This window comes from Helianthus annuus, chromosome 9, assembly GCF_002127325.2.
Source record: "Helianthus annuus cultivar XRQ/B chromosome 9, HanXRQr2.0-SUNRISE, whole genome shotgun sequence".
Lineage (NCBI taxonomy): Eukaryota > Viridiplantae > Streptophyta > Magnoliopsida > Asterales > Asteraceae > Helianthus > Helianthus annuus.
In genome coordinates, this window is record NC_035441.2 from 134,228,564 (window position 1) to 134,252,354 (window position 23,791).

General features: G+C 31.6%; 1 protein-coding gene and 1 pseudogene across 1 annotated transcript; both read left to right on the plus strand.

Annotated features, from left to right (window-relative positions):
* The first annotated feature begins 6,162 nt into the window (after window positions 1-6,162).
* Window positions 6,163-6,998, plus strand: LOC110874700 (annotated as a pseudogene).
* A 692-nt stretch (window positions 6,999-7,690) lies between these two features.
* On the plus strand, window positions 7,691-11,082 carry LOC110876403 (protein FAR1-RELATED SEQUENCE 5). Its single transcript, XM_022124577.2, has 5 exons — window positions 7,691-7,712; window positions 8,353-9,121; window positions 9,256-9,508; window positions 9,725-10,225; window positions 10,459-11,082. The coding sequence occupies exons 1-5, from the start codon at window positions 7,691-7,693 to the stop codon at window positions 11,080-11,082; spliced, it is 2,169 nt and encodes a 722-aa protein (XP_021980269.2).
* Window positions 11,083-23,791: the final 12,709 nt, after the last annotated feature.

A 23,791-nucleotide genomic window follows, 5' to 3' on the forward strand; every position in this document is an offset into this window, starting at 1 on the left:
ATGTGTTGTACTGATTCTCTTCACTTAATCAAAGCTTGTGAATCTTTGGTTACTTGTGTTTGCTTTACTTTGCTTTAGTTTGCATAACTACGTGGATTTCGCACTCGTTTTTGTGTTAACAAACAAGGAAGTAGGTTATCTTGATCCTCCAAGTGGACCTATATTGGGGTGTGACACGTTTGACTACAAACTAAACACTAGTTTATGACCAATTTTTTAGAATCTCTAAAATCAAAACTAAAATTGAATGAATAACAACATAAAATCAGACAAAATTTATGACCATCTATTAAAGTAGTAAATGAGCAACAAATTAACTAACATATTCACTTGAAGAATAAATTGTTGATCTCATTTATTACCATGATTCCACATTAAATACCAACATTCTTGATCTCATTTATTAAGATCATTCCACCTTAATACAAACAATCATTTGTACATGACTGAACATGTAAATGACAACTTACTCCAAGTCTTGAATATCGCTTTTTTACCCTCTTAGTTTCTTTTGGAGGTCGGCCAACGAACTCAAGACCTCCACCAAATAACAGATCCAGCAACATCTACATGATCACATTATACAACAGAGTAAGTAAAAATTTCCATTCTTAAAAATAAGCTTTTTTTACTTTCCGTTCAGAATTAATCCAGAATCCTTTTAGATTTCAACAGCTGAAAAGTCTTCCGTAACATCACCAACATGCTTTCAACAGATCACAAAACAACTAATTAAAATTTATTCAACCTGTTATTATAATGCCAGAAATAAGGAGTATAGTTATGATTTGCAGAAAGTAACAAAAATTACCTTTCCATTTCCTTACACTTTCCATGTTGTATAACAGACATCACATTCTCATGAGTTGCCATTTTAGAGATGAATTTGTCAAACTATAGAGCATAATCATTCCACACAGTATATCGCAAAACCGTAACCCTACATGAAAACAATATTCGTTTGACAACAAACTAAACACTAATTTATGACCAATTTTTTAAAATCTATAAAATCAAAACTAAAATTGAATGAATAACAACATAAAATGAAACGAAATTTATGACCATCTATTAAAGTAGTAAATGAGCAACAAATTAACTAACATATTCACTTGAAGAATAAATTGTTGATCTCATTTATTACCATGATTCCACATTAAATACCAACATTCTTGATCTCATTTATTAAGATCATTCCACACTAAATACAAACAATCATCTGTACATGACTGAACATGTAAACGACAACTTACTCCAAGTCTTGAATATCTCTTTTCATCCTCTTAGTTTCTTTTGGAGGTCAGCCAACGAATTCAAGACCTCCACACCAAATAACAGATCTAGCAACATCTACATGATCACATTATACAACAGAGTAAGTAAAAGATTTCCAATCTTATATAAAGAAGACATGATTACAAAAATATACACTACCAACCTTCAAAGATTTTACTATCTCTCCTTGAAAAATATCTTCATAAGCTCTGAAGTTAAAACCATACTCAACACCTTGCCAATCTCTCACAGGTGTAACAGTTGTGCATCGATAAATATTGATTTTATAGTCATGTGCTCTACCTTTATATAAATCTTTATTTTCACAAACACCAAATTTCGACAGGGGCACAACAGCATCTTCTTGAAGTTGTCCATTCAAAACAGATATCGAATGACTTTTAGTACCTCCTTGAAACTTAGCACCCTGAAGAACATTTAAACAAAGTATTTTTTTAGCATACAAACCTACAAGAACATTTATAATACAAACTTATAAACCATAGAAACAAGAAATCACACATATACATCCATGGAAAAACACAAATACACATTACCTTTTCATCAATGAAGATGATCCTCGCTTTCATGTGCCACAAATCTTTCCAAGGATTCAAATCATCAACAAAACTAAAACAGTTAATCTCAACTGATGTTGACATGCTTCTAATTTGGAAATCGGAATGAATTCAAATTCAAAATACGAAAGCAGAGAACATGAGAGTGTAATAAAACATGAAGAGGGAAATGAGAAAAAAAAACTTATAAGAAAAAAACTTGTATATAAGAAGATGATTCGACATTCATACAACAACATCTTCTTGAAGTTGTCCATTCAAAACAGGTATTGAATTACTTTTAATACCTCCTTGAAACTTAGCACCCTGAAGAACATTTAAATATAGTATTTTTTTTACCATACAAACATATAGGAACATTTATAATACAAACCTATAAAGTAAAGAAACAGGAAATCATACATATACATCCATGGAAAAACACTAATACACATTACCTTTTCATCAATGAAGATGATCCTCGCTTTCATGTGCCACAAATCTTTCCAAGGATTCAAATCGTTAACAAAACTAAAATAGTTAATCTCAACTGATGTTGACATGCTTCTAATTCGGAAAGCGGAATGAATTCAAATTTCAAAATACAAAAGCAGAGAACACAAGAGTGTAATAAAGTATGAAGAGAGAAATGAGGAAAAAAAAAAACCTTTATATAAGAAGATGATTCATAGAAGAGAGTGAGTGATATGCATTAATTGCAAATTACGTATTCCCAGGCATTTTGAATCTAAAATTACCAGGAATTAACATCTGCTGATATATAGGCATTGTATGAACCTTCAACCTCTGTTGGCTTTAAAGAATGGATTGATATGAACAAAGGTTTTGATGGCAGAGCTTTAGATAGATTTTAAAGTGTTTTATATATTAAGACTTATGATGCAATAATAACATAAGAAAAGCATTGTTGGACAGCCTCTATGGCTGCCACATCAGCTTTTCTTATGTCACTGGGATTTCTCCTTTTATAGAAAGTATAGATAGATTATGTTAAAAAAATCCGAATAAATCTAATTTTATATACCAAATAATAAAAAATTATATCTTTAAAAACAATGTGTATTAAACATGTTGAATAAATGTAATTTTGTATAATAAATAATAAAAAATATCTTTTAAAAACCACGTGTATTACACAGGTTGAATAAATCTAATTTTATATACCAAATAACAAAAATTTATTTCTTTAAAAATAGTAACAGATATACTCAATAGATAAGACTGTGGGGTATGGGGCTTGGGTTAGGGCGTGGGTTGGCTGAAAACGCCCAAGCCACCACCCCGGGTGGGCTTGGGTTGGGGCGTGGCCCAAGGGGCTGGAGTTTAAAGCCGGGCATGGGGCGGGTCTAGCAAGGTGACATGGCGGGCTCTCAATGGCCAAACCAAACTAGCCGTTGGCCAACTGCTATGTTAAAAAAAATTATTTTTTCACTATAAATATCACACTTGAATTCCTATTTTTACCACATTCAACCACAATAATCATCTTCAATTTCTATAATCATCTCTATTCTCATTCTACAAAACGAAAAATGCATCCTCAGTTTTGACCCGAACAACCCGCTTGCATTCCAAGAAAATAATCCTAGCCCACCACCCAATCGTCCAATGTCTCGTCCATTTTTAATACACTCTCTATGCCCGATATGGCAAGTTATGCATCGTATATCGGGAATCGTTTGTTTACTAACTTCCCACATACCGACGATTCAATACCTAGCCCGATGAACCTTCACAAACGCCCATCAACTTTTCACCAACCTCCATCAACCTTTCCCAAACCGAAACCGTCCCCGAAACTCAACCACCCACCGATGGTCCTTCCGCATCCCAACCCATAAAAAAAAGAAGTCATAAGAAAAAAACCGAGGCGGAGAAAGCACTTGAAACCGCCAAAGGAAAACAACAAAGATGGGTCGTTAATGAAGAACTTGCATTGGCGAAGGCTTGGCTTCATCAATCTCAACATCCAACTTTAGGTATTTTTAAATATTTTGTAGCCCTTATTTTAATATTTATGTTTATTTTTTATATAACTTTGTAATATATTAAATTTTGTTTTTATTAAAATAGGAAATTCTCAACATCAAAGCCATTTGTGGGAAGCGATTAGTAAAGCATTCCATCAAGAAATGGGAAGGGAGGCTTATCATGAAAACGATAGCTTATCCTCGAAGTGAAGCGAGATAAGCGGCCAACTTACAAAATTTAGTGCTTTTTAAATAAAGCAAAATGAAACACAAAAAGTGGTGAAACCGAAGCCGACATTGTGACAAATGCATTGGTTGCATTCAAAACAAATGTGGGGAGCGACTTCCGTTTCATGCATTGTTGGGAGATTTGTAAGTACCATCCAAAGTGGGCGAATATCCCCAGTGGTAGCGAAACGAACACGTCTTCCAAAAGGTCAAGGGCCTCGTCCCAAGCCCAATCTGATGTACGAGATCAAGAGTTTGAGGACCCTTTGGATGATTCGCCAAACCGGTCTGAATATGGAAGAGATGTCGCAAAAAGGCGCGCTCAAAAATCAAGATCGGATACGGCATCGCCTTCAGTTGGGAGTTCGGGCTCGCGTAGGGGGATATACAGCGATCAGTTAGATGACATTGCATGCAAGCTAGATACATTCAACGTATTCCAACAACAAAGGGCCGAAATTCGAAAAAGCAAAGAAGCTAGAGATGCCCTGAAACAAAAACGAGATGATTTGAAATTTCTATCCCAACCCATTGATCACCTAGAGGGAGAAGAGTTGGAACTAATCTTCGAGATGAGAGAAGAGATAAAGAAAAAATATAAGCGTTAGGAATTTTTTTATGTAATTTTCTTTATTTAAAAATATTAAAAAAATTAAATTTGTTGTTTTAAAAAATATTCAAATAGCGGTTTGGGATGGCCACGCCCCAAAGCCCCGCCCCACTATACCGTCTTCAATGTGGGTCATTCCAGCGAAACCCCCCAAGCCACATGTTAACCCATGCCCCAAACCCCCGCCCCACCATACCCACGGCCTAACCAAACTACTTTCTTTAATAATCTCTATACCACACTTATTATAAAAATAACAAACTATGGTGTAGCTACTTTGTTTAATTCATGACTTAAATAATTTAATTTATAGGTAAAGTTCAAATTACCATATTATAAATTACCATAATATTTATGCTTTATGGAATGTAATTCATAAAGCATAGGGAATTTATGGAATGTAATTCATGCATAGGGAGTTTTTCAAAAGAAATTCTAATTTTTCACTTCTAACCCAATGGTTTACATTGTTTGCATTTTAAGCTTTTTATTTTTTACTTTTAACCCAAAACTTTTCATCTTTTGCAATTTAACCCCAACACATTTTTATTTTCAACTTTGATCCACGTATTTTTCATCTTTTGCGAAATTTTTGTTTTACGTTTCGTTCTAATTTTGCGAGTAAACACACCGTAACGTACGTATGGGTTTCAAAGTTTTTTTTTTGACTATTTTTTCCCATTTGACAAGACCGTCACAACACGTTTATTTTCCCTGTTTGACAGGTTCGTCGCAACGCACGTGGTCTTAAATCGACTTAGTTACTCTTTTCTATTTTTACATTTCAGTCTAATTTTTTCGCATTAACATGTCGCAACTGGCATACGTGGTTCAACGATTTTACGTATGCTTTTCGTTCAGTGTTATTTTTTTCGTTTTTATTTATTTTGTTTTTACGAGCTTTTCCGGTGTTGTTGGTCGCTTGTAGTTGTGTAACGCGGGGGCCCTTAATACTAGTTATGTTTTATTTATAATCATCCAACTAATGATTAATGGTTGATAAAATATAAATACTAAAGATCAATTTGTAACTAATCAGGTGGTGGTCCATTAGTAAAGACAAAACCTTTAAAAATACCTAGGTTAGAAAGGGAAGGTCTTGATTCAAGTCCCACAACAGGGGATTAAAGAAATTATCCGTTAAAAAAATGGATTTGTAAAAATTCAAATATGATTAAAATTTATAAATTACAAGAATTGTTATTTTGAGAAGTTTTTTTTATTGGAAAATGATTTAGTACTTTTGAAGGGACACACGTCCCACTCATGCAATGGTTGTTGACAAGTGTTTATCAACAAATATACAAGTGTTGAAACATTGTACTTCCGTTTCATTGTGAAAATAACCAGAATAATCTTGTTAACTGGGCCAACACTTCAACTCTTGTGAACAACCAAAATAACCACGCATTATTTCTTTCTTTTTTAATATTTTTTGCGTAATATTTATTAAATATTGTTTTAAAATATAACTTCAATTTTTTTTTAGGATTGGTGGATCATGGACATCAGAAGCAAAGCTAGAGTAAGCTTTTACTTTTCAAACAAACTAAAACCAAATTATTTTCAATTATTAGTTAGTAATCCATAAATATTTTAAAGGAATTTCTTGGTTTTCTTTTTTTTTTTTTTTTCTATTTTGTTGTGTACATTTTTAGACTCTTAGTGGATCATTGGATGATCCACAAAAGCTTCTAAAGTGGAACTACGATGGATCAAGCACTGGTCAGGCTCATGGCCATCACACATCACAATTGTTAATTATGATTCTATTTTCATTTATTCCCAAATCGAATTATTAACCAATTTATCATATATTACTATGAATTCAATAGTCCTCAAGCTATTTTCAAGGATCCTTTCCGGAGGGGCAACAATATCTTGGTTAGTACTTTCATATTTAATTAATACTTTACTTGGGGTGTACACCTGTTATGATCTACTTCAGATCGAATCGATTATGTACTTGAATGAATTGAAGGTGTTGTGTGATGCTTACAACCCAACTGGTGATCCGATGTAAACAAACAAGAGATTTTAATTTTCATAGGTATGGGCTTGAGCAAGAATACACTTTAATGGAGAAGGACACCAAGTGGCCTTTGGGTTGGCCTCGAGGAGGCTTCCCACCTCAAGTAATTATTTAGAGGGTGTTTGGGGTTAAGTTTTATGAATAGATTATGCGTTGTGAATAATCAGAAACAGATAATTAGCTGTAACAAAATGTGCTGCAGAAAGATAGAGTTTGGATTTAATTATGTTGTTTGATATCATAAAAATCAGATAATCAACTATTTGAGTGTTTGGCAAATATATATATTTTAAAAAATAAATAAGTGAAATGACAAAAAAAGACATTAACCATGTTTGATATCACAATAATAAGATAATCAGATAATCTCGTTTTCCTGCAGTAAGAGGTGACCTACTTTTGAATTATCACGTTTTGATCTCTACAAAACGTAAAAAAATCAGTTTTTATTATTTTTTTTACCAAACACTCAAAATAGATTTTTTACGATTTCAAAACACAATAATCAAAAAATCAGATTGAAAAAGCAATCCCAAACACACCCTTAATCTAGCTTTTTAGATCAGTTTAATTTAATTATTACAGCTTTTTAACCTGATATTTTTGGTTGATATGTCACATTTTAATTCATGACTTAAATAATTTAGTTTATAGGTAAAGTTAAAATTAAATAATCAGTATCCTGTTAAAAGAAATTAGTATAAAAGTCTTAAAATGTATAAAGGTAAAGATCAAATAGGAAGTTAATTTTCGCTAGGAAGGATAGGAAGCAATCTCAGCCGTTCATCATCTTTTTTTAAATTTTTGGACGCGTTGGCTTTTTCGTCTTTTTACATTATCATATCTTCGTTCTAATTTATAGATTCTGTTACTTCTTTTCATAGTTCATCACTCTCATAACAGAATTGAAGATTCCATAAACCTAAATCGCCATCGATCGCAAATTCACCTCTTTTCAAACATTAATCTTCTTTCGTTTGTCAATTCGATAACTTCAATGTCTTCGTCAGACTCTGCTGGTATGTTTAGCTTCAATTTTGAGTTATTTTTTGTTATTTTTGTCCAAATTTCACTGTTTTACGTTTTATAATTCGTGTTTCTGTAATTAATATTTGATATTTCATAAGTTTAATTGTTATTGTTGTATAATTTAACATAATTTGTTTGTTTTGTTTCTTCATCATTTTATTGCGTTTTAGTTAAGAGTTGCGTTTTATGATATTAATTAAATTATATGCATACAAACTTGTAGTTTAAGATTTATGTAATATAAAGCTATATAAAGCTATAACTGTTATTGTTGTACAATTTTTGTTTGTTCATCATTGGATGCGTTTTACTGAATGTATTGCGTTTTATTCTTTTATTGATAATAGTTCATATACAAACCTTAAAGGTCTGTATTTCTAAATTATTATTAACATATTTTGAGATTTAACAGTAAACATATTATTATATAGGTTGTATTGCGTTTTATGATTTTTTTGTAAAGTGTTTCAGATCACATGATGCGTTTTACTGAACGTATTGCTTTTTATGCTTTTATAAACTTTAAAGTTTTGTATTTTTTAAATTTTTATTAACATATTTTTAGTTTTATCAATAAAAACATTATTCTGTAAGAGATATTGCGTTTTATAGTCTTTTTAATTGTTTCAGATAACATTTCCAAGTGGGAGGAACGTGTATGCATAAACAGTGGAAGAAAGTTTTTCAAACCTAAAGTCAGTGGATCTATTACACCTGCTGTTGGAATGCTTTTTAAGTCATTTGATGAGGCATTTGCATTTTATCAGAGATATGCACTTGCTGCAGGTTTTTCTGCAAGAAAAAATACCTCTTGGAAAAATGTTTGTGGTTTAGTAAAAATAAGATATATTGTCTGTTCAAAAGAAGGATTTCATGTTAGCAAAGAAATAGATTCTGGTTCAGTTGAGAATAGTAAAACGATTGTTAGACGTAATAGAGGTTCAAAAAGAGTTGGATGCAATGCTCATGTGAAATTAATATTAGAGAACAATAATATGTTTAAAATCTACTACTTTGAAGAAGAACATAATCATATCTTTGTTGAAGATGAAGATATTCATTTCTTGCCGGCTGCCAGAAGTATCGATTATGTGAAAGAAAGTTTTATATCTGGATTGTCTGCAATCAATATTGGACCTGTTAAAACATTCAATATTATGAAAACAATGTATGGTGGTTTTGGTGAAGTTGGAGCTAGTAAAGTTGATTGTAAGAATTATAGAAGGGATTTGAATCTTTACATTGGAGAGTATGATGCAGAAATGGTAGTTAGACGTCTTATTAGGAAGAAAGAATGTTGTCCTGGTTTCACATGTGATTATGTTATTGGTGAAGATAGAAGATTGAAAGGGCTTTTCAGGGCTGATGAGCAATCAAAAAAAAAATTATACAGTGTTTGGTGACATATTTGGTTTTGATGCTACTTATAAATCAAACAAGTAAGTTTTTTTAATTTATTGCGTTATATATTCTATTGCGTTATATATCCTTTTCTAATTTTTTTAATGCTTTTTTAATTTGTTTTTTATTCAGGTATGATTTGGTTTTTGTACCATTTACTCGTATTGATAATCATTTTAGGAATGTCACATTTGGTGGTGCATTACTTGGTTCGGAGACTGCAGATTCGTATAGATGGCTTTTAAGATGCTATGCTTTTGGAAGTGAGCCTAAAGTTGTTGTTACTGATCAAGATGCTGCAATGAAGAGAGCTATTAAGGATGTACTTCCAAGAAGTAGGCATAGGTTATGTATGTGGCATATATGGGAGAAATTGAAGACAAAGGTATTAACTGCGTTTTATGATATAACAAACTGCAATTTTATAATTGTTTTATTATTGCGTTTTATGTATTATACAATAAGATCCTCTAACATTTTTATCAATAGAATTACAAAACAATTGCGTTTTACAATCAATGCATTATGTTTATCATTTTCAATATATTGGTTTTTAAATTATTGCGTTTTATGTTTAATGATTTTATAACTTTTTATTCAGGTTGGTCCTGTTTTGTCATCAAACACTGATTTTAATACAAGAATGACTCATGTTGTTTGGAATGATACTATTATTCCAGAAGATTTTGAAACTGAGTGGCATTCAATAATGTCTACTTTTGGATTGGAAAATCATGAGTGGTTAAAAGATATGTACGATCTTCGATTTGATTGGATTCCTGCTTATTACCATGGAGAGGATTTGGCTGGGTTTATGCGTACTACGTCAAGATGTGAAAGCGAGAATTACTTCTTTGGTCAGATTTGCAATCCAAGATGTACACTTGTTGAATTTTTCACTCATTTTGAGACTGCAATGGATATTCAAAGGCATGAGCATAGGAGGAATGATCATGATACAAGGTATATTAAGTGTAAACTCTGGAGTGACTTTGTATTGGAGAAACAAGCATCAGAAATATATACCCAAACAATTTTTAAGGATATTCAGATTGAAATTAATGCTGCTATTACAAAGTGTATGTCAAAGTCTGTTGATACTGTGGGTGATGTTCAATATTTTTAAATAAAGGATTTCAGACAGCCATGCACTTCTTTTTTCAAGGTATTTTTTTAAATTTATATTGTTTAAATATCTACTGCGTTTTATTTTTCATGTTTTATTGCGTTTTAACATTATATGATCATATGGTTATATCTGTATAATATTTATTATTCATTGCGTTTTATATTACATTTCACTAATTTTATATAGCTTTTTAATCTTATTTACAGGTGCAATACATCAAAGAAGAAGATGGTTTAAGTATAAGTTGTTCTTGCAAACGGTTTGAACAATTTGGTATATTGTGCCGCCATATATTTTACGTATTACGGTATGAGGATATAAGTGAGTTTCCTAGAAGATATGTTCATAGAAGATGGATGAGAGATGTTGTTTCAGTGGGATCAAATCATTCCAATATTCGATTTGATGAAATTGGTAGGAATAGTGAAATTGATAAAGTTTATAGAGAAATCGTTGTTGCAAATGAGTATGTTGTTAATAGGCTGGTTGGCGATTTAGATGAACTGTGTCGTTACAGGGATCATATTAAAAGTTATATTGATAAAGCGGATGAGGTTATGGTTGCTGCGCCGCCTCCTAGTCGCAAAGAAAGATTTGCTTATATTGGAGGGAACATAGAAAAATCAGATTCTATGATTCATGTCCCGATCAAAGTAAGGACCAAAGGATGCGGTGTACAAAAAAGGATCAAGTCTAATCGTGAGATTGCAATTCAGAAATCATCAAAGATCCAGAAATCGTGCCGTGTATGTGGTGGAAAAGGATATAACAGTCGAACATGTAAAGATAAGGTTTCTTCTAATGCTATAGGTTCTAGCAATGCAATGTAATTATGTATACAAATTCTGTCAAAATCAGATATCAATAAGTAAAAAAAAATTGTCATTGCGTTTTATGATGTATAGGTTTCATCTCTTTTTGTTACTACGTTTTGAGATATCCTTCATAAATATCAGTTTGTTTTGTTTAATTGCGTTTTATGATAACAACAATATATTGTTATTGCGTTTTATACATAGAACAATCATAACAAGAAATGCAAGTGGTTATCATAAACATTGCGTTTTATACATAGAACAATATATTTTAAATTGTTTTTTTATTATTGCTTTTTATTGTAACACAGATCATATATCAAATTAAACAAGAAATGATGAGAACCCTAAGCTTCCATCAGGAATTTCCAAATCACTTATCAGCTATTTTTGGTTATTCCGTTATATACATAGAATAATACAATATACTTTAAATGGTATTTGTTGATTATTGCGTTTTATTATCATACAGTTCATACATAAAATTAAACAAGAAATGCAATTGGATATAATAAACATTGCGTTATATAGATGATGATAGTTTTTAAACCCACAAACATGATGTTTTCAAACCACAAAATTAAAGAAAAATTACTAGCATGATCAGCTTCATGGATCAAAGTTTGTTTCTTCATCGGATGAGAACCCTAAGCTTCCATCAGGGATTTCCTCATCATTTTCAGATTCAACCCAAAGTTCAACCTGTGAGACTACTGCGTTTTGGAGCTTCTCTGCAAATTTGCTACCAGAGTTGTTGATGATTGGTATTTCAGATAACTGATTCAAAAACTTTAGATCCTCACTGGTAGATATGTCCTTTGGTTCATACATCTCCACTTCACCATCGTCCCAAGTCACTGAAACTTTGAAAGTTTCCTCAATGAACTCCCAAGATGTAACCTGGGCATCTTCAGTTGCAGTTTGATTCGGATCACCATATCTCTTGTGTAGAATTCTGAACAGTGCGGCTGTTTGATTTGTGTAACAAGAAGGTGGTATACCTATTTCGTTCATTCTTTTCAAAACATTTTCATTGCAATTATGAAGAACAGAAGCAACGGAATGGTATTTTATTTTTTTTCCATCAAGGAATTGAAGAACGAAATTGCCACTTTTAACCCACCAAACTGATAGTTGTGGATTAGCCATTTTAGGGTTTGTGTGTGTTGGGTATTTGGTGTATTTTTGGTGTATGATGAGAGCAATGTGAAAATAGTTTAGGGTTTCTGTTCTTATATATTGGTAGAGGAATTTGAATAAACTGTTTTAATAATAAAAATGATTATTTTTATTTTTTTCTTTGAATTGAATGTTCAATCATACACAGTATTTGGTATTAGGAATCCAAAAGGCTTTTTAAGGCTTTTTAAGGCTTTTGGTCTAATCAACTGTATCAATTTCTATCATACAGTATTCATATATTGTATATTATTTTATTTTTTTATAACATTTCGTTTTAGAAGATTATAATATATTATTTTTGTTATTGTCCTTATTGTAATTATGTTTTAATTTGTTTTTTGTGTTATAAAAATTTTTAAAAAAATTGCATTGCGTTATAAATTATATTGCGTTATATGTTTGGAAATGAATAATTAGAAAAAACATTGCGTTTTATATTCAAAACATACTAAAATTAAAATTGACAATGTTGAGTTATAGCATACTATTAAAATGTTGCGTTTTATAAATTGTATATATATTTTATAATTTTTTTTCAAAATAATGTTTAAATAATTTTAAAGGATACATATTTCGTTTTAAAATAACAAACAAATAAGTGCATTTTAAAAATATCATCAAAATATTGTGTTATATGAAAAAATATTGCGTTTTATAATAAGTAGCATTTCTAAATCAAAGTAACTAGCAAGATCAAGAAAATAATGAGTTATATTAAAAACATGCTAAATGAAAAAACATTGCGTTCTATAATAAGTAGCATTTCAAAATCAAAGTAAACCAGCAAGAGAAGGCCTGTCTTTAATCCTATCTAAACTAGTGTCATACGATTGTTTTTTAAGTTTCGCACTGAGGTCTCGAAACTTCTTTGAGTCCTCAATAACATAATCTCTTTGTTCGTTGATTTCGTGCAATAATATCTTCGCGATGAACTTTCTTCTTAAATCTTCAAGTTGTGCGGTCTGCTTGTTGACTGGTTTTTTGTTTTTACCCCTTGCAGGTTCTTCATACTCCACGTTAAACCCACAATCCCATTTTTCGACCGGTTCTCCATGATAACATTCCATATGACGCATAGTGAATATACCACAGTCAATGCCATTATATTGTGTCCTCCATTTCATCTGCATTCTAACAGGGGTTATTCCTTTTATATCATCTGCTTTTTCATGTCCAACAGATTTAAGGTAAGCTGCCAAAGCATTCCTCTACAGAAAAAAAAAAAACAAAACAAAAAGATTAGGTGGTTTATATTTGTGTTTTAAAAGCATAAGTAAGAATACTTACTGTATTTTCAGGCACATCCCCATATTTAGCTTTATTTGTTTCTTTTTTGGCACTGTTGTCAATGATGAATATTTGTTTCTCTTCAAGATTGAAGGAGATCACAAAGAAATGCTGTATATAGAGAATCGGGACAAGGATAATTTTAAAATCCTTTATGCTTTTTAGCTTTGCACCTTTAAGAATTTTTTCTATGTTCATTGTGAATGCTTCTATCATCTTTTCTTTATTTGTTTCTTCCTTATTATTTAAAGGAAAAGCCTGCGTAAAATTAATCAAATTAACATATTATTGCGTTTTATGAAGTTAATAAAACATACAGCTGCGTTTTATGAAGGTAATAAAAATTACAGCTGCGTTTTATAAAACTTCATTCAAACAAAGTAAGCATTGCGTTTTATTAAAGAAATAAAACTGCAATTGCGTTTTATAAAACTTCATTCAATCAAACTTCAAAATACTTCATTATACGAATACAGAAAAATTGAGTTTTATATATCATACCAGCATTCGAATAGTACAGAAAAATCTTGGAGTTTTGTTGTCTTTTGATCTTCTTTTTTCTTCTTCATTCAAAATATATGACCAACAATTGATTACTTCTCCGGCGATTTCCAATCCTGGCCTCATTGTTTCAACAGCATATCTATATAGAAATACATGATCTTTAATTTCAAAGAGAGTATCCCTGCAAAAAAAATAATAATAATTAAATTATAATTTTTTTTATTTTTGTTTTTTTGTTTTAGTGTATATAAATGAATTTTTACATCATTTCTCCTTCTGCATGGAAAGCATATCCCGATATGTTGTTTTCGTGTGCCGTTCTTGCTTCCTTCATTGCTACTTGTCGTAGATAGTACGGTGAACAAAATACTTCTGGTACATTTTTCTCTCGATCAGGTCGTACCATCCTTGTGATTATTTCTTCTGTTTTGCTTATATCTGTTGTTGGTTGTTCTTGATGAACTGATTTTGCAGGTGTTTTATACGGTTCTTCTTGTGGGTTGAGGAATGATGTGTTTTGAATTAGATCACTGATTTGCTTTTCAGTATTATCCTGTTCTTCAATTCTATCAAACATTGTTTGTATTCCAGTAATTTGAACATCTTTTTCGGTTGATCTATTTTCAGATTCCGCTTGAATTTCGGTTTGTGCAGCGTGAGGAGTAGCATCAACTTCAACTTCATTTTCATCAACATTTGAAGACAACTGAGAAATTTTCAAATCAAAGGATGGTACCTCATTATCCTGAATTTTCTTTTGATTTGATTTTTTTTTCTTCTTCATCTATCTTTTTGATCATCTCCAACATTAATGATGAAGTTTCTTCGCTAAATGATGATTGTTCCATTGAAGGTTTTTCAATGTGTGCTTGCAGAATAGATGCAGGGTCATTGTTACTGATTTTTTCTGGATTGGAGGACTGGACTACAGCTGTGTTATCCTCATTGCGTTTTGCATCATCATCATCATTGCGTTTTATAATCAATGGAGTTGAAATGATTTGATTTTCAGTGTCTTCATTTTGGCTCAAATTTAGAAATCTTGATGGTGTTTCCATCATAGTTGAATCAATATTAACTTTCTTGTGCTTTTTTGCTTGATGGTTTAATTTTTCCATCAATGACACCCATTCGTTTATTTTGTTATGAAGAGCTTCACTGTTTGGATATTCTTCGACAATCTCATCTATGCGTGATTGGATGTTTTCGAAAATTTCTTCAAATCCTTTTAAATGATCATCCAAAACAGTCACAAGATATTCTTCATGTGATTTTTTATCTTCAATGTTCTTCATATTTTCATCGCCACTTTTTGTTGAATGAATGTCAGAAAGACCTTCACTTTGACTTTGTGATGGCATGAAATTACGCAGTCGGCTTTGACTGTCTACCCACATTTTATCTTTATTTCCTATTGATGTTTTAATGAAGAATTGCCCCCATGATCCTCCACTTTTTGTTTGTGTTTTCTCAGTTTCATTGGTTTTAATTGGGCTGTTTTGAACATTTTCTTGATTCTCTTGATCAATCCAGTCTGTTGCAGCTTTAAGTAATGTGATTGGTTGTTCTTCAGCATCGTCTTCATCATTTTCTTCAGATTCATTTTCAAAAATTTCTTCGTTTTCATTCTCGGATTCAGTTGGATAAACATAAAATTCATCCTTTTCATCTTTCTTTTTTTGTTTATTCTTTCTGACTTTTTTCTTTTTATCCATTACAAGACATCTCCCCTCATTTTGTGCAGCAATTTCCAATTCATCTTCAAATTCTTGTAATGTTGTAGAGTCAATTTTATCAAGAGAGAACTCTTCAGTGTTTTCAGCATCGTCAAATCTTTGTTTTTTGTAAGCATATAGTATCTGTATGAATCATTGGGTTTTAGAAATATAATCAATTCAAATTTTGTTGCGTTTTAAAATATAAATCATTGTAAACAACTTACAAAACTAATGCTTTGTAACTTTAAATATATTGCGTTTTACAAAAACATTGCGTTTTACACTAGAAAAGAAGTTTTAACAAACAAAGAATATAAAGAAACAAAAATGAAATATCATTGCGTTTTATAATATACATTGCGTTTTATGAAGTATAGTTTTAAACAAACAAAGAATATAAACAAGCAGTCTAAACAAGCATTCAGCAAATATGTAGCAATAGTGAAAGATCAGATTTCATACCGCTAACAATGCAATAGGTCCATTGAAGAGCTTCTCATTCCAGGCCATTGTCTTTTTGTACGCCTTAAAACGGTCAGAATATATTCACACCAATTAAAATCCTGGGTTTTTTTGTCACTTTTCATTGATTGCAAGAATCTTTGATTAACATTACTACTTTGCATTGCCTCCGCCATGATCGTAAAAAATATAACCAAGAAATTTAGTTTGAACAATCTTCCAAGCTCATTTCTTGATTTTAAATAACTAATCAAGTTGTGCGCATACATTCTCTTCAAGATATCTTTGCTGAATTGACCGCGCCAGAATTTAAGATCAGTGTCTTTTGGTCTCAGTTTTTCCTCAATCTCTGTTTTTCCATTTGGTATTTGAAGTACCTTTTGGATAAATTCAGCTGTGATCTTAATGTTTTCATCTCCGGTATTTATCTCATCATTTTCAGCATCAAAGTTTTTTACCAGCCAATATCCGAATTTGCGTGGAACTGAATGCAGATTGAATTTTAGTATGCTCTCAAACCCTATTTCTCTAACAGCATTCCTTTGCTCTTTTGACAAACCTTCAATATAATCTTTTAGATTATTGACTGCACATCTTATGTTGATTTTTTTTCCGTCGTAATCATAATATGGTTGTTGTTCTGGTTGTTCTTTTGTTTTATCTTTCCTCAGTGATCTCTTTGGTTTTGATTCTGCCTTTTCCTTCTTTTGATTTTTTGTCGGGTTAACTCTTGGTTGTGGATCAACAAAATCATCATCTGATACATTGAATTGTGTTAAAACATATATTTTTTTCATGAAATTTGTTAAATGCGTTTTATGTTACCTGAATTTACTTGTTGTTCGGAAGTATGCAGAACAATAGCTCGACTAGATTTTTTATCATTGGAATCAGAAACTGTCTCTTCTGATGATTCGATCACCACTTTCTTTCTTCTCCTTTTTTGTTTTTCCTCTTGTTTTTTAACTTTAAATAGAATAATGAAACAATGTCAATTAACAAATTTATGATAAAAAGCATTAACTAACACTATAAAGATAAAAAGCAGTGATTCCCAGGTTTTAGATAAAACGCAATACTTTAAATCATATTATTTAACACAGCAAATTAACATTACATAATCTCATTTTGTTTTTTATGATAAATTAATATAAAACGCATTAGTGAACAATATCAATTAACAAATTTATGATAAATCGAATTAGCTAACACTATAAAGATAAAAAGCAGTAATTCACAAGTTTAAGATAAAACGCAATAATTTACATCATATTATTTAACAGGCAATAGTTAACAACACATGTATCTCAGCAAATTCAAAGATAAAACGCAATGTTCTAAAATTCGATTACAATTATCATAATAATAATCTCTTTGTTTCTGCAACGTTATTAAGGTAAAACGCATTAATTCACAATATATAAATCCCATAAGAAGCATTAGCATCTTAGATCATAGTTTTAACATAAAACGCAATGTAGTCTCTACTAACAAAAATGTTAAGATAGGGGAAGATATAACTCATTAACTATTTTTCGGAACGGATATGATATATTAGGTCTACTGTACTTCATAAAACGTAACTTGAATTCAGTTAAAGAGCAAAAATAGATAAAATTACCATTGTCTGAAATATCTTTTCGTTTTCTAGTTCCTTGTTGTTTCATTGTTGATTTTCGGCTAATATTTTCTTGTTCATCTATGTTCTCTTCTGCTGATGATGTTTTTTGCTTCTTTGATGATTTAGGGTTTTCAGAGGCGGATTTCTTTTGAGTAACTCGAATGTAAACCTTCAAATTTTCTCTCGACGACGCCATGAACTTCAATGGAGTATGATTTTCTCAAATTTCTGTATGTGTTTGATCGTTCAATGGAAGTGTAAAACGTAATGCACTATTTTTCGAAGGATTTCTGTGTATATTCAACGGCGGTTATTTGGGAATTTGACGATAATACCCCTGAAACCCCCGAGAGCGTGTTTAAATGACAGTTTTTAATTTGATTTTGATCTAGACCGTAGATTGTGCAATTGGACGGTTATGATTGCTTCCTATCCTTCCTAGCGAAATAAACTTCCTATTTTATCTCCACCCAGTAAAAACAAAAACATAAATAAGACTTTTCAATAATTAGTTTACACAAAAAACAATATATTTTAATAACATAGTAATTTTGAAAACATAAATATTGAGTTAGACATCTGAATGTAATCTATTGAAGATTTATTTTATATAATACAAGATTAAAATAATATATAAGGGTTATTTTTATCTTTAATCAACTTATGGATGATTTTAAATTTGTTAGGAATAAAATAATATATAAGGGTTAATTTTTATCTCTAAATTTTGTGTTTTCAACAACTTTAAATTAGTAAATTTAAATTATTTAAGATTAAAATAATACATAGGGGTTATTCTTATCTCTAAATTTGTGTTTTCAACCAACTTATGGATGATGACTTTTTAATTAATAATATCTATTGATTTAGGCGTGAAAAAACAATTGAAATCATCTTATGGAGCGACATGTGTCACCAAATAGTTTACTTTATTATATAAAACTAGCGGTAAGACCCATGTGCAAACACGGGTGGCTTTTAGAAAACCATGCATAACACATTTTAATAGAAAGTAAAAAAATAATTACTGCAGACGTACAAAATTGATATAAGAGTTAATTACATAGTTAGTCCCTGTGGTTTGCACAAAATAACATACTTAGGTACTAATAGTCTAAAATCACCTTCTAGGGTATTAACTTTTCATTTTGTAACGTTTGGAGGTATTAACTTCTAGGGTATTAACATAGTTAGTACCTGTGGTTTGCACAAAATAACATACTTAGGTACTAATAAAATGTGATTTTAAACCTACAAATAACGTTAATACCTCCAAACGTTACAAAATGAAAAGTTAATACCCTAGAATGTGATTTTAAACTATTAGTACCTAAGTATGTTACTTTGGGCAAACCACAGGGACTAACTATGTAATTAACTCTTGATATAAATTAATGGTCAACAGGAGTTCCATCATGTAGTCATGTAAACATTTTGACCATGTTTTTCCATAACAACCAACCATGTATAGTTAGGAAAAACGTTTATAGTAACATGTTTCGTAGGTAGTATGCTCTTCAACTCATGATTAACAAAAAATCTATCGATAAGCTGCAAGTACAAAAATAACTATTTACATTAAAACTGTTTAGATACAACCATTACAAAAACCCATATATATAATTGTTTAAAATCACAAATGATAAGCTTAGTAGAAAATACTAAAATAGTTTGTAACAACAACCACAACACAAACTATATGGACACCTTCTTCAGAATCAACTTGCCAACATCAGGTTCGTAAACGAATGTGCATTTCTGCGGTGCCTTGATATCGTTCGGAATGAGGAACTTTTTTCGCCATTGACTTGCGGCATATTTGAAGACTTGGCCATGCTTCTCAGGTCGGAAATCAATGACAGTGTCTACTCCTTGCAGATTCTGAATGGTCAACTTCAATGACATGTCAATACGCGACATCACGGCAACTGTTGCGTTAAGGCGCTAAAAATAGAAAAATACAATAATCAATATGAAGATATACATGTTTTTAAAATAACAGATGCATAAAATGAATAGATAACATAACTTACAAAGCGGCGATCAAATTTCCATACAAACTGTACTGGATGATAATCAGGATCATCTTTATCATCATCAGAAGAACCACCACTATCTTCATCCTCCTCGTCATCAGAAACATCATCCATAGAAACGTCATTGCCAGAAGAACCATCACCTGAGTCATGATAATCACTATCCATGTCCAGTGAATCACACTCATCATGAAAGGCCGGTTGTTTATCAGGTAACTCAACTACTACAGGAGTAGCATTAGATGTCTGACCAGCAGGCTTATCAACACCACCAGCCGTGTTTTCCATTGCAGCTTTAGGTACCAAAACTTCACATCGATTTACATCAAAGAGAGTCAAATGAAAGTTGTATTCAAAAAGTGTAACACCCCGTAATCGGGATTTGGTAATTAAGCCATGTAAATAATAATGAACGGGTAAATACCGTTAATGGTGAAAATAAATCCGGTGAATATTAGGAAGTAAATAAACAAACCTAATATCGAATAAAAAGAGAATAAAAGGGTTTAATGAAATAATGTTTATAAGAGACCCGAGCTAACGAGACTTAAAAACAAAACGGGTGGTAATCTCCCGGAACCCACTAAGTTAACTAGGAGTAATTAACCTAGTTAATTAAAGGAAAATATTTCTAGAAATAAAGAGGTTAAGGCCTACTTGTAACAAACCAAATCATGAGGGGCTAAAGGTGGGGTAATTAGAAAAGTGTTTTAATTAAAACACTTATATAAAAAAAAGAAATAAAAACACACACAGGTGTGTTCGATCGACAGGAGGAGCAGGGAGAAAGGGGTGAAACCCTAACTCAACAAAACCTGCAAATCAGAGGATCAAACGAAGGCCAAATTCGGATTGGAATATACATAAACGATCACCAGGTCAAGGGGATCGAAAGGTATGTCGAATTTTTGACATTCATGAAGTTGTGAAAAGTCGATTAACTTTACAAGATGCAATTTAGGTATGAATTGTAGAAGTTATGGCTAGATTAGAGATGTATACTTGCTTAGGAGCAAAACCCTAAGTGAAAATTCTGCATATATTGCTATGATTTGAATATTTAGATGAATTACCACACTTAGATAAGTGGGTTTTAATGTTATGATGAAATTGATGGTCTAACTAGGTTTAGAATCATCATGCATGATGATGTTAAGAAGGTGTTTGGTTAAATCATGAATTTGGGTACATGATCATAAATGACTTGAAATGGGTTTTGAACGTTAATATGAAATTTGGTAAATATGTTAATGGAACTAGGTGTATGAAATCATATTGTCTACCAATTGATAAGTAGAACTTGATTATATTAAGTGTTGGGATAAATGCTAGTGATATGATGAAACGGGTTTCACTCGTGTATGAGGAACCCTTAGTTCTTACAAAAATAAATGAATAAACTAGTCAAGATAATCGTTTAAACTAGTTTATTAGCCATGTAAATGGGTTGCAATTGATGGTTTGGGTCGAATTTGAAAGGACCCTAAACATGATTTTCGTGCTTTTTATATGTATTTTGACTAATCTTAAAAAAATCATATAAAATCAACCGTTTATCCGATTTGGGTGTTCTATACCTTTTCGGAAAGCTTATGAAGTAAATTTTTACTGTTTTCAATCATAAGAAACAAATGTGGTTGTTAAATTGGCCAAATAGGCAAATTAAAACTGCTGTTCAGAACTTGAAAGATGTCGAAAAATGAAAATATAGTTGCTGAGCTGATTTTATAAAAATCATATAAAATCATAGAAAATTCGTTAGAAGGTGTACCTTATATGCTTGCGAAGGTATTGGACCGTTCTACGATCCATCTTTGAACATGTTGATCTAATCCAGATTTTAAACGGGTCAAAATGGTCAATTACAGCAGCTGAATAGAAAATTGCTGCACATAAATAATGTTCTTATTAACCAAGAAAAATGCATAGGATTGTATATACCTTCTTTAGGCATGAATTATTGATTGTTGGGAACAAATAGCACTTTATGTGACATGCTTAAAGTGTTTAAAATCACTTACTAACTAGTTTTATAAGTAACTTCACTAACGGGTCAAACGGTTAGTGAATGAAAAGAAATATGGTATGAAACTAGTTGTTGAATATATGGCATGCTTTGATTGATAAGTGTGTAAAAAAAGAGGGTTCCATAGGGTGATGGCCATTATATAGAATGACCAATCTAACCATCTTATGGATGTTATGATATAGTTGACTCTAAACAAGCAAGGTGGGAGCTTGGAAAGGAACGGGTCAAACGGATCATGGATGGAAAGAATGTTTGCGCGGAAGCGAGGTAAGTTAAGCTTACACTCCCTTTTTAATTACAATACACTTGTGAATATTGATTGTGAATAATTGTAAGTAATTGGAATATGATGTTCCGGCAAAATACAATGCAAGTCGGAATATGTAAAAAGGTAAGAAACCATAAATTATGGTAAAAAGGGGTAAAATGGTAAATTAGTCGGGTGAAGACTAATAAATAACGAATTTTGAACAATACGTTATGGGGTGAATTGTAACGTGTAAAAGTGGTTTAGTAATACTCCGGACACGAGTTGACGGATATAATAAAAGATGTGAAAAGACACTATTTGGTATAAGTCATAACGGGTCAGACAATTCAAGAAATGTCTTTTAAGTAGTAAGGACTCATGGTGCTAACCGGAATGGGTTCAAGGGGGCGAAATGGTATCAAAATACCATCATATGATGATAAATGATCATTTTGACTAAACGGGTCAAATGGTGCGTTAACACCATTTGACGATAATTTCTGACGATCGCTTGTTAAGTTTTGGTGATTACAGGAAAGTAATATAAGGTTCGCGACGCTTTTAATTAGTAAGTTAATAGTGAAAGGTATTTTAAACGGATCAAAACTTTGACCCGAGCCAGGTATGTGCAAATAAGATTATAGTTTTAAGTACGATTTTTGGTCAAACATGTTATTAAAAGTCCATCGTCGTCAAAAGACTTGAAACTTGTCTTTTGCAAAATTTCTAAACCAGAGATTAGAACACGGAACAAGTAGTTTATCACATTATATCCACCACAAATATTGTTGTGGTGGAAAACAAGTAGAAACCATAGTGTGGAAATAAGATGCAAGCAAAGGATGGGTGTAATTTAAGCTTAAAAGTGCATAAGTAACCTTAACGGGTCAAAATAAGAGTATAAACAAAAACGGGTTAAGAATGTGTATAAACTTATGATTTGAACCTTGTACAATAGGAAATAATTATAATATGTTACAAAAAAAAGAAAACAAAGCCGACAAACAAGTTATTTGATGAAAACACGAACGGGTCCAAAAGTGTCATAGTTAAATTTCAAGCCGAGAGCTTGAAATCTAAAATTTAGTGAAGTTAGATGTCGGGTTTTCTCTTCATAAGATGGAGAATTAAATTACGAATGCGTAGAAAAAAGAATCACGTTAAACGGACATCTTGATTGAAAGTTATGCACATTTGCGTAAAGACTTGGATTGCTGGAAAATGCAGGTTTCAGATCTAAACCTGCTGGAAAAACACAATTGTCGCGCCATGCGACGGAGTAATGGAAATCTGTCGCGACACGCGACAGAGAGTCGCGGCCCGCGTAAGCCAACATCAAGTCTGTCGCGGCCCGCGACAGACTATAGAACTGGCAAACTGATTATTATTTTGGGGTTTGATGTTTAAAACTTGTTTAACCTATTATTTAAGCATCAAAACTAACTTTTAGGTTGGTTTTGATCACAGGTAAATACCAAGTGTTCCCGGATGAAGATCAAGCTCAAGGAAGAACCGAACACGATCAAAGATACAAGCTTCCGCATATCATTTCGTCGATATTTTAATCAACGAACTCTGTTTCATTGCGTGTAATATTTTTAAATTGTAAAAGATTTAAATTACCCGTATTTTCCA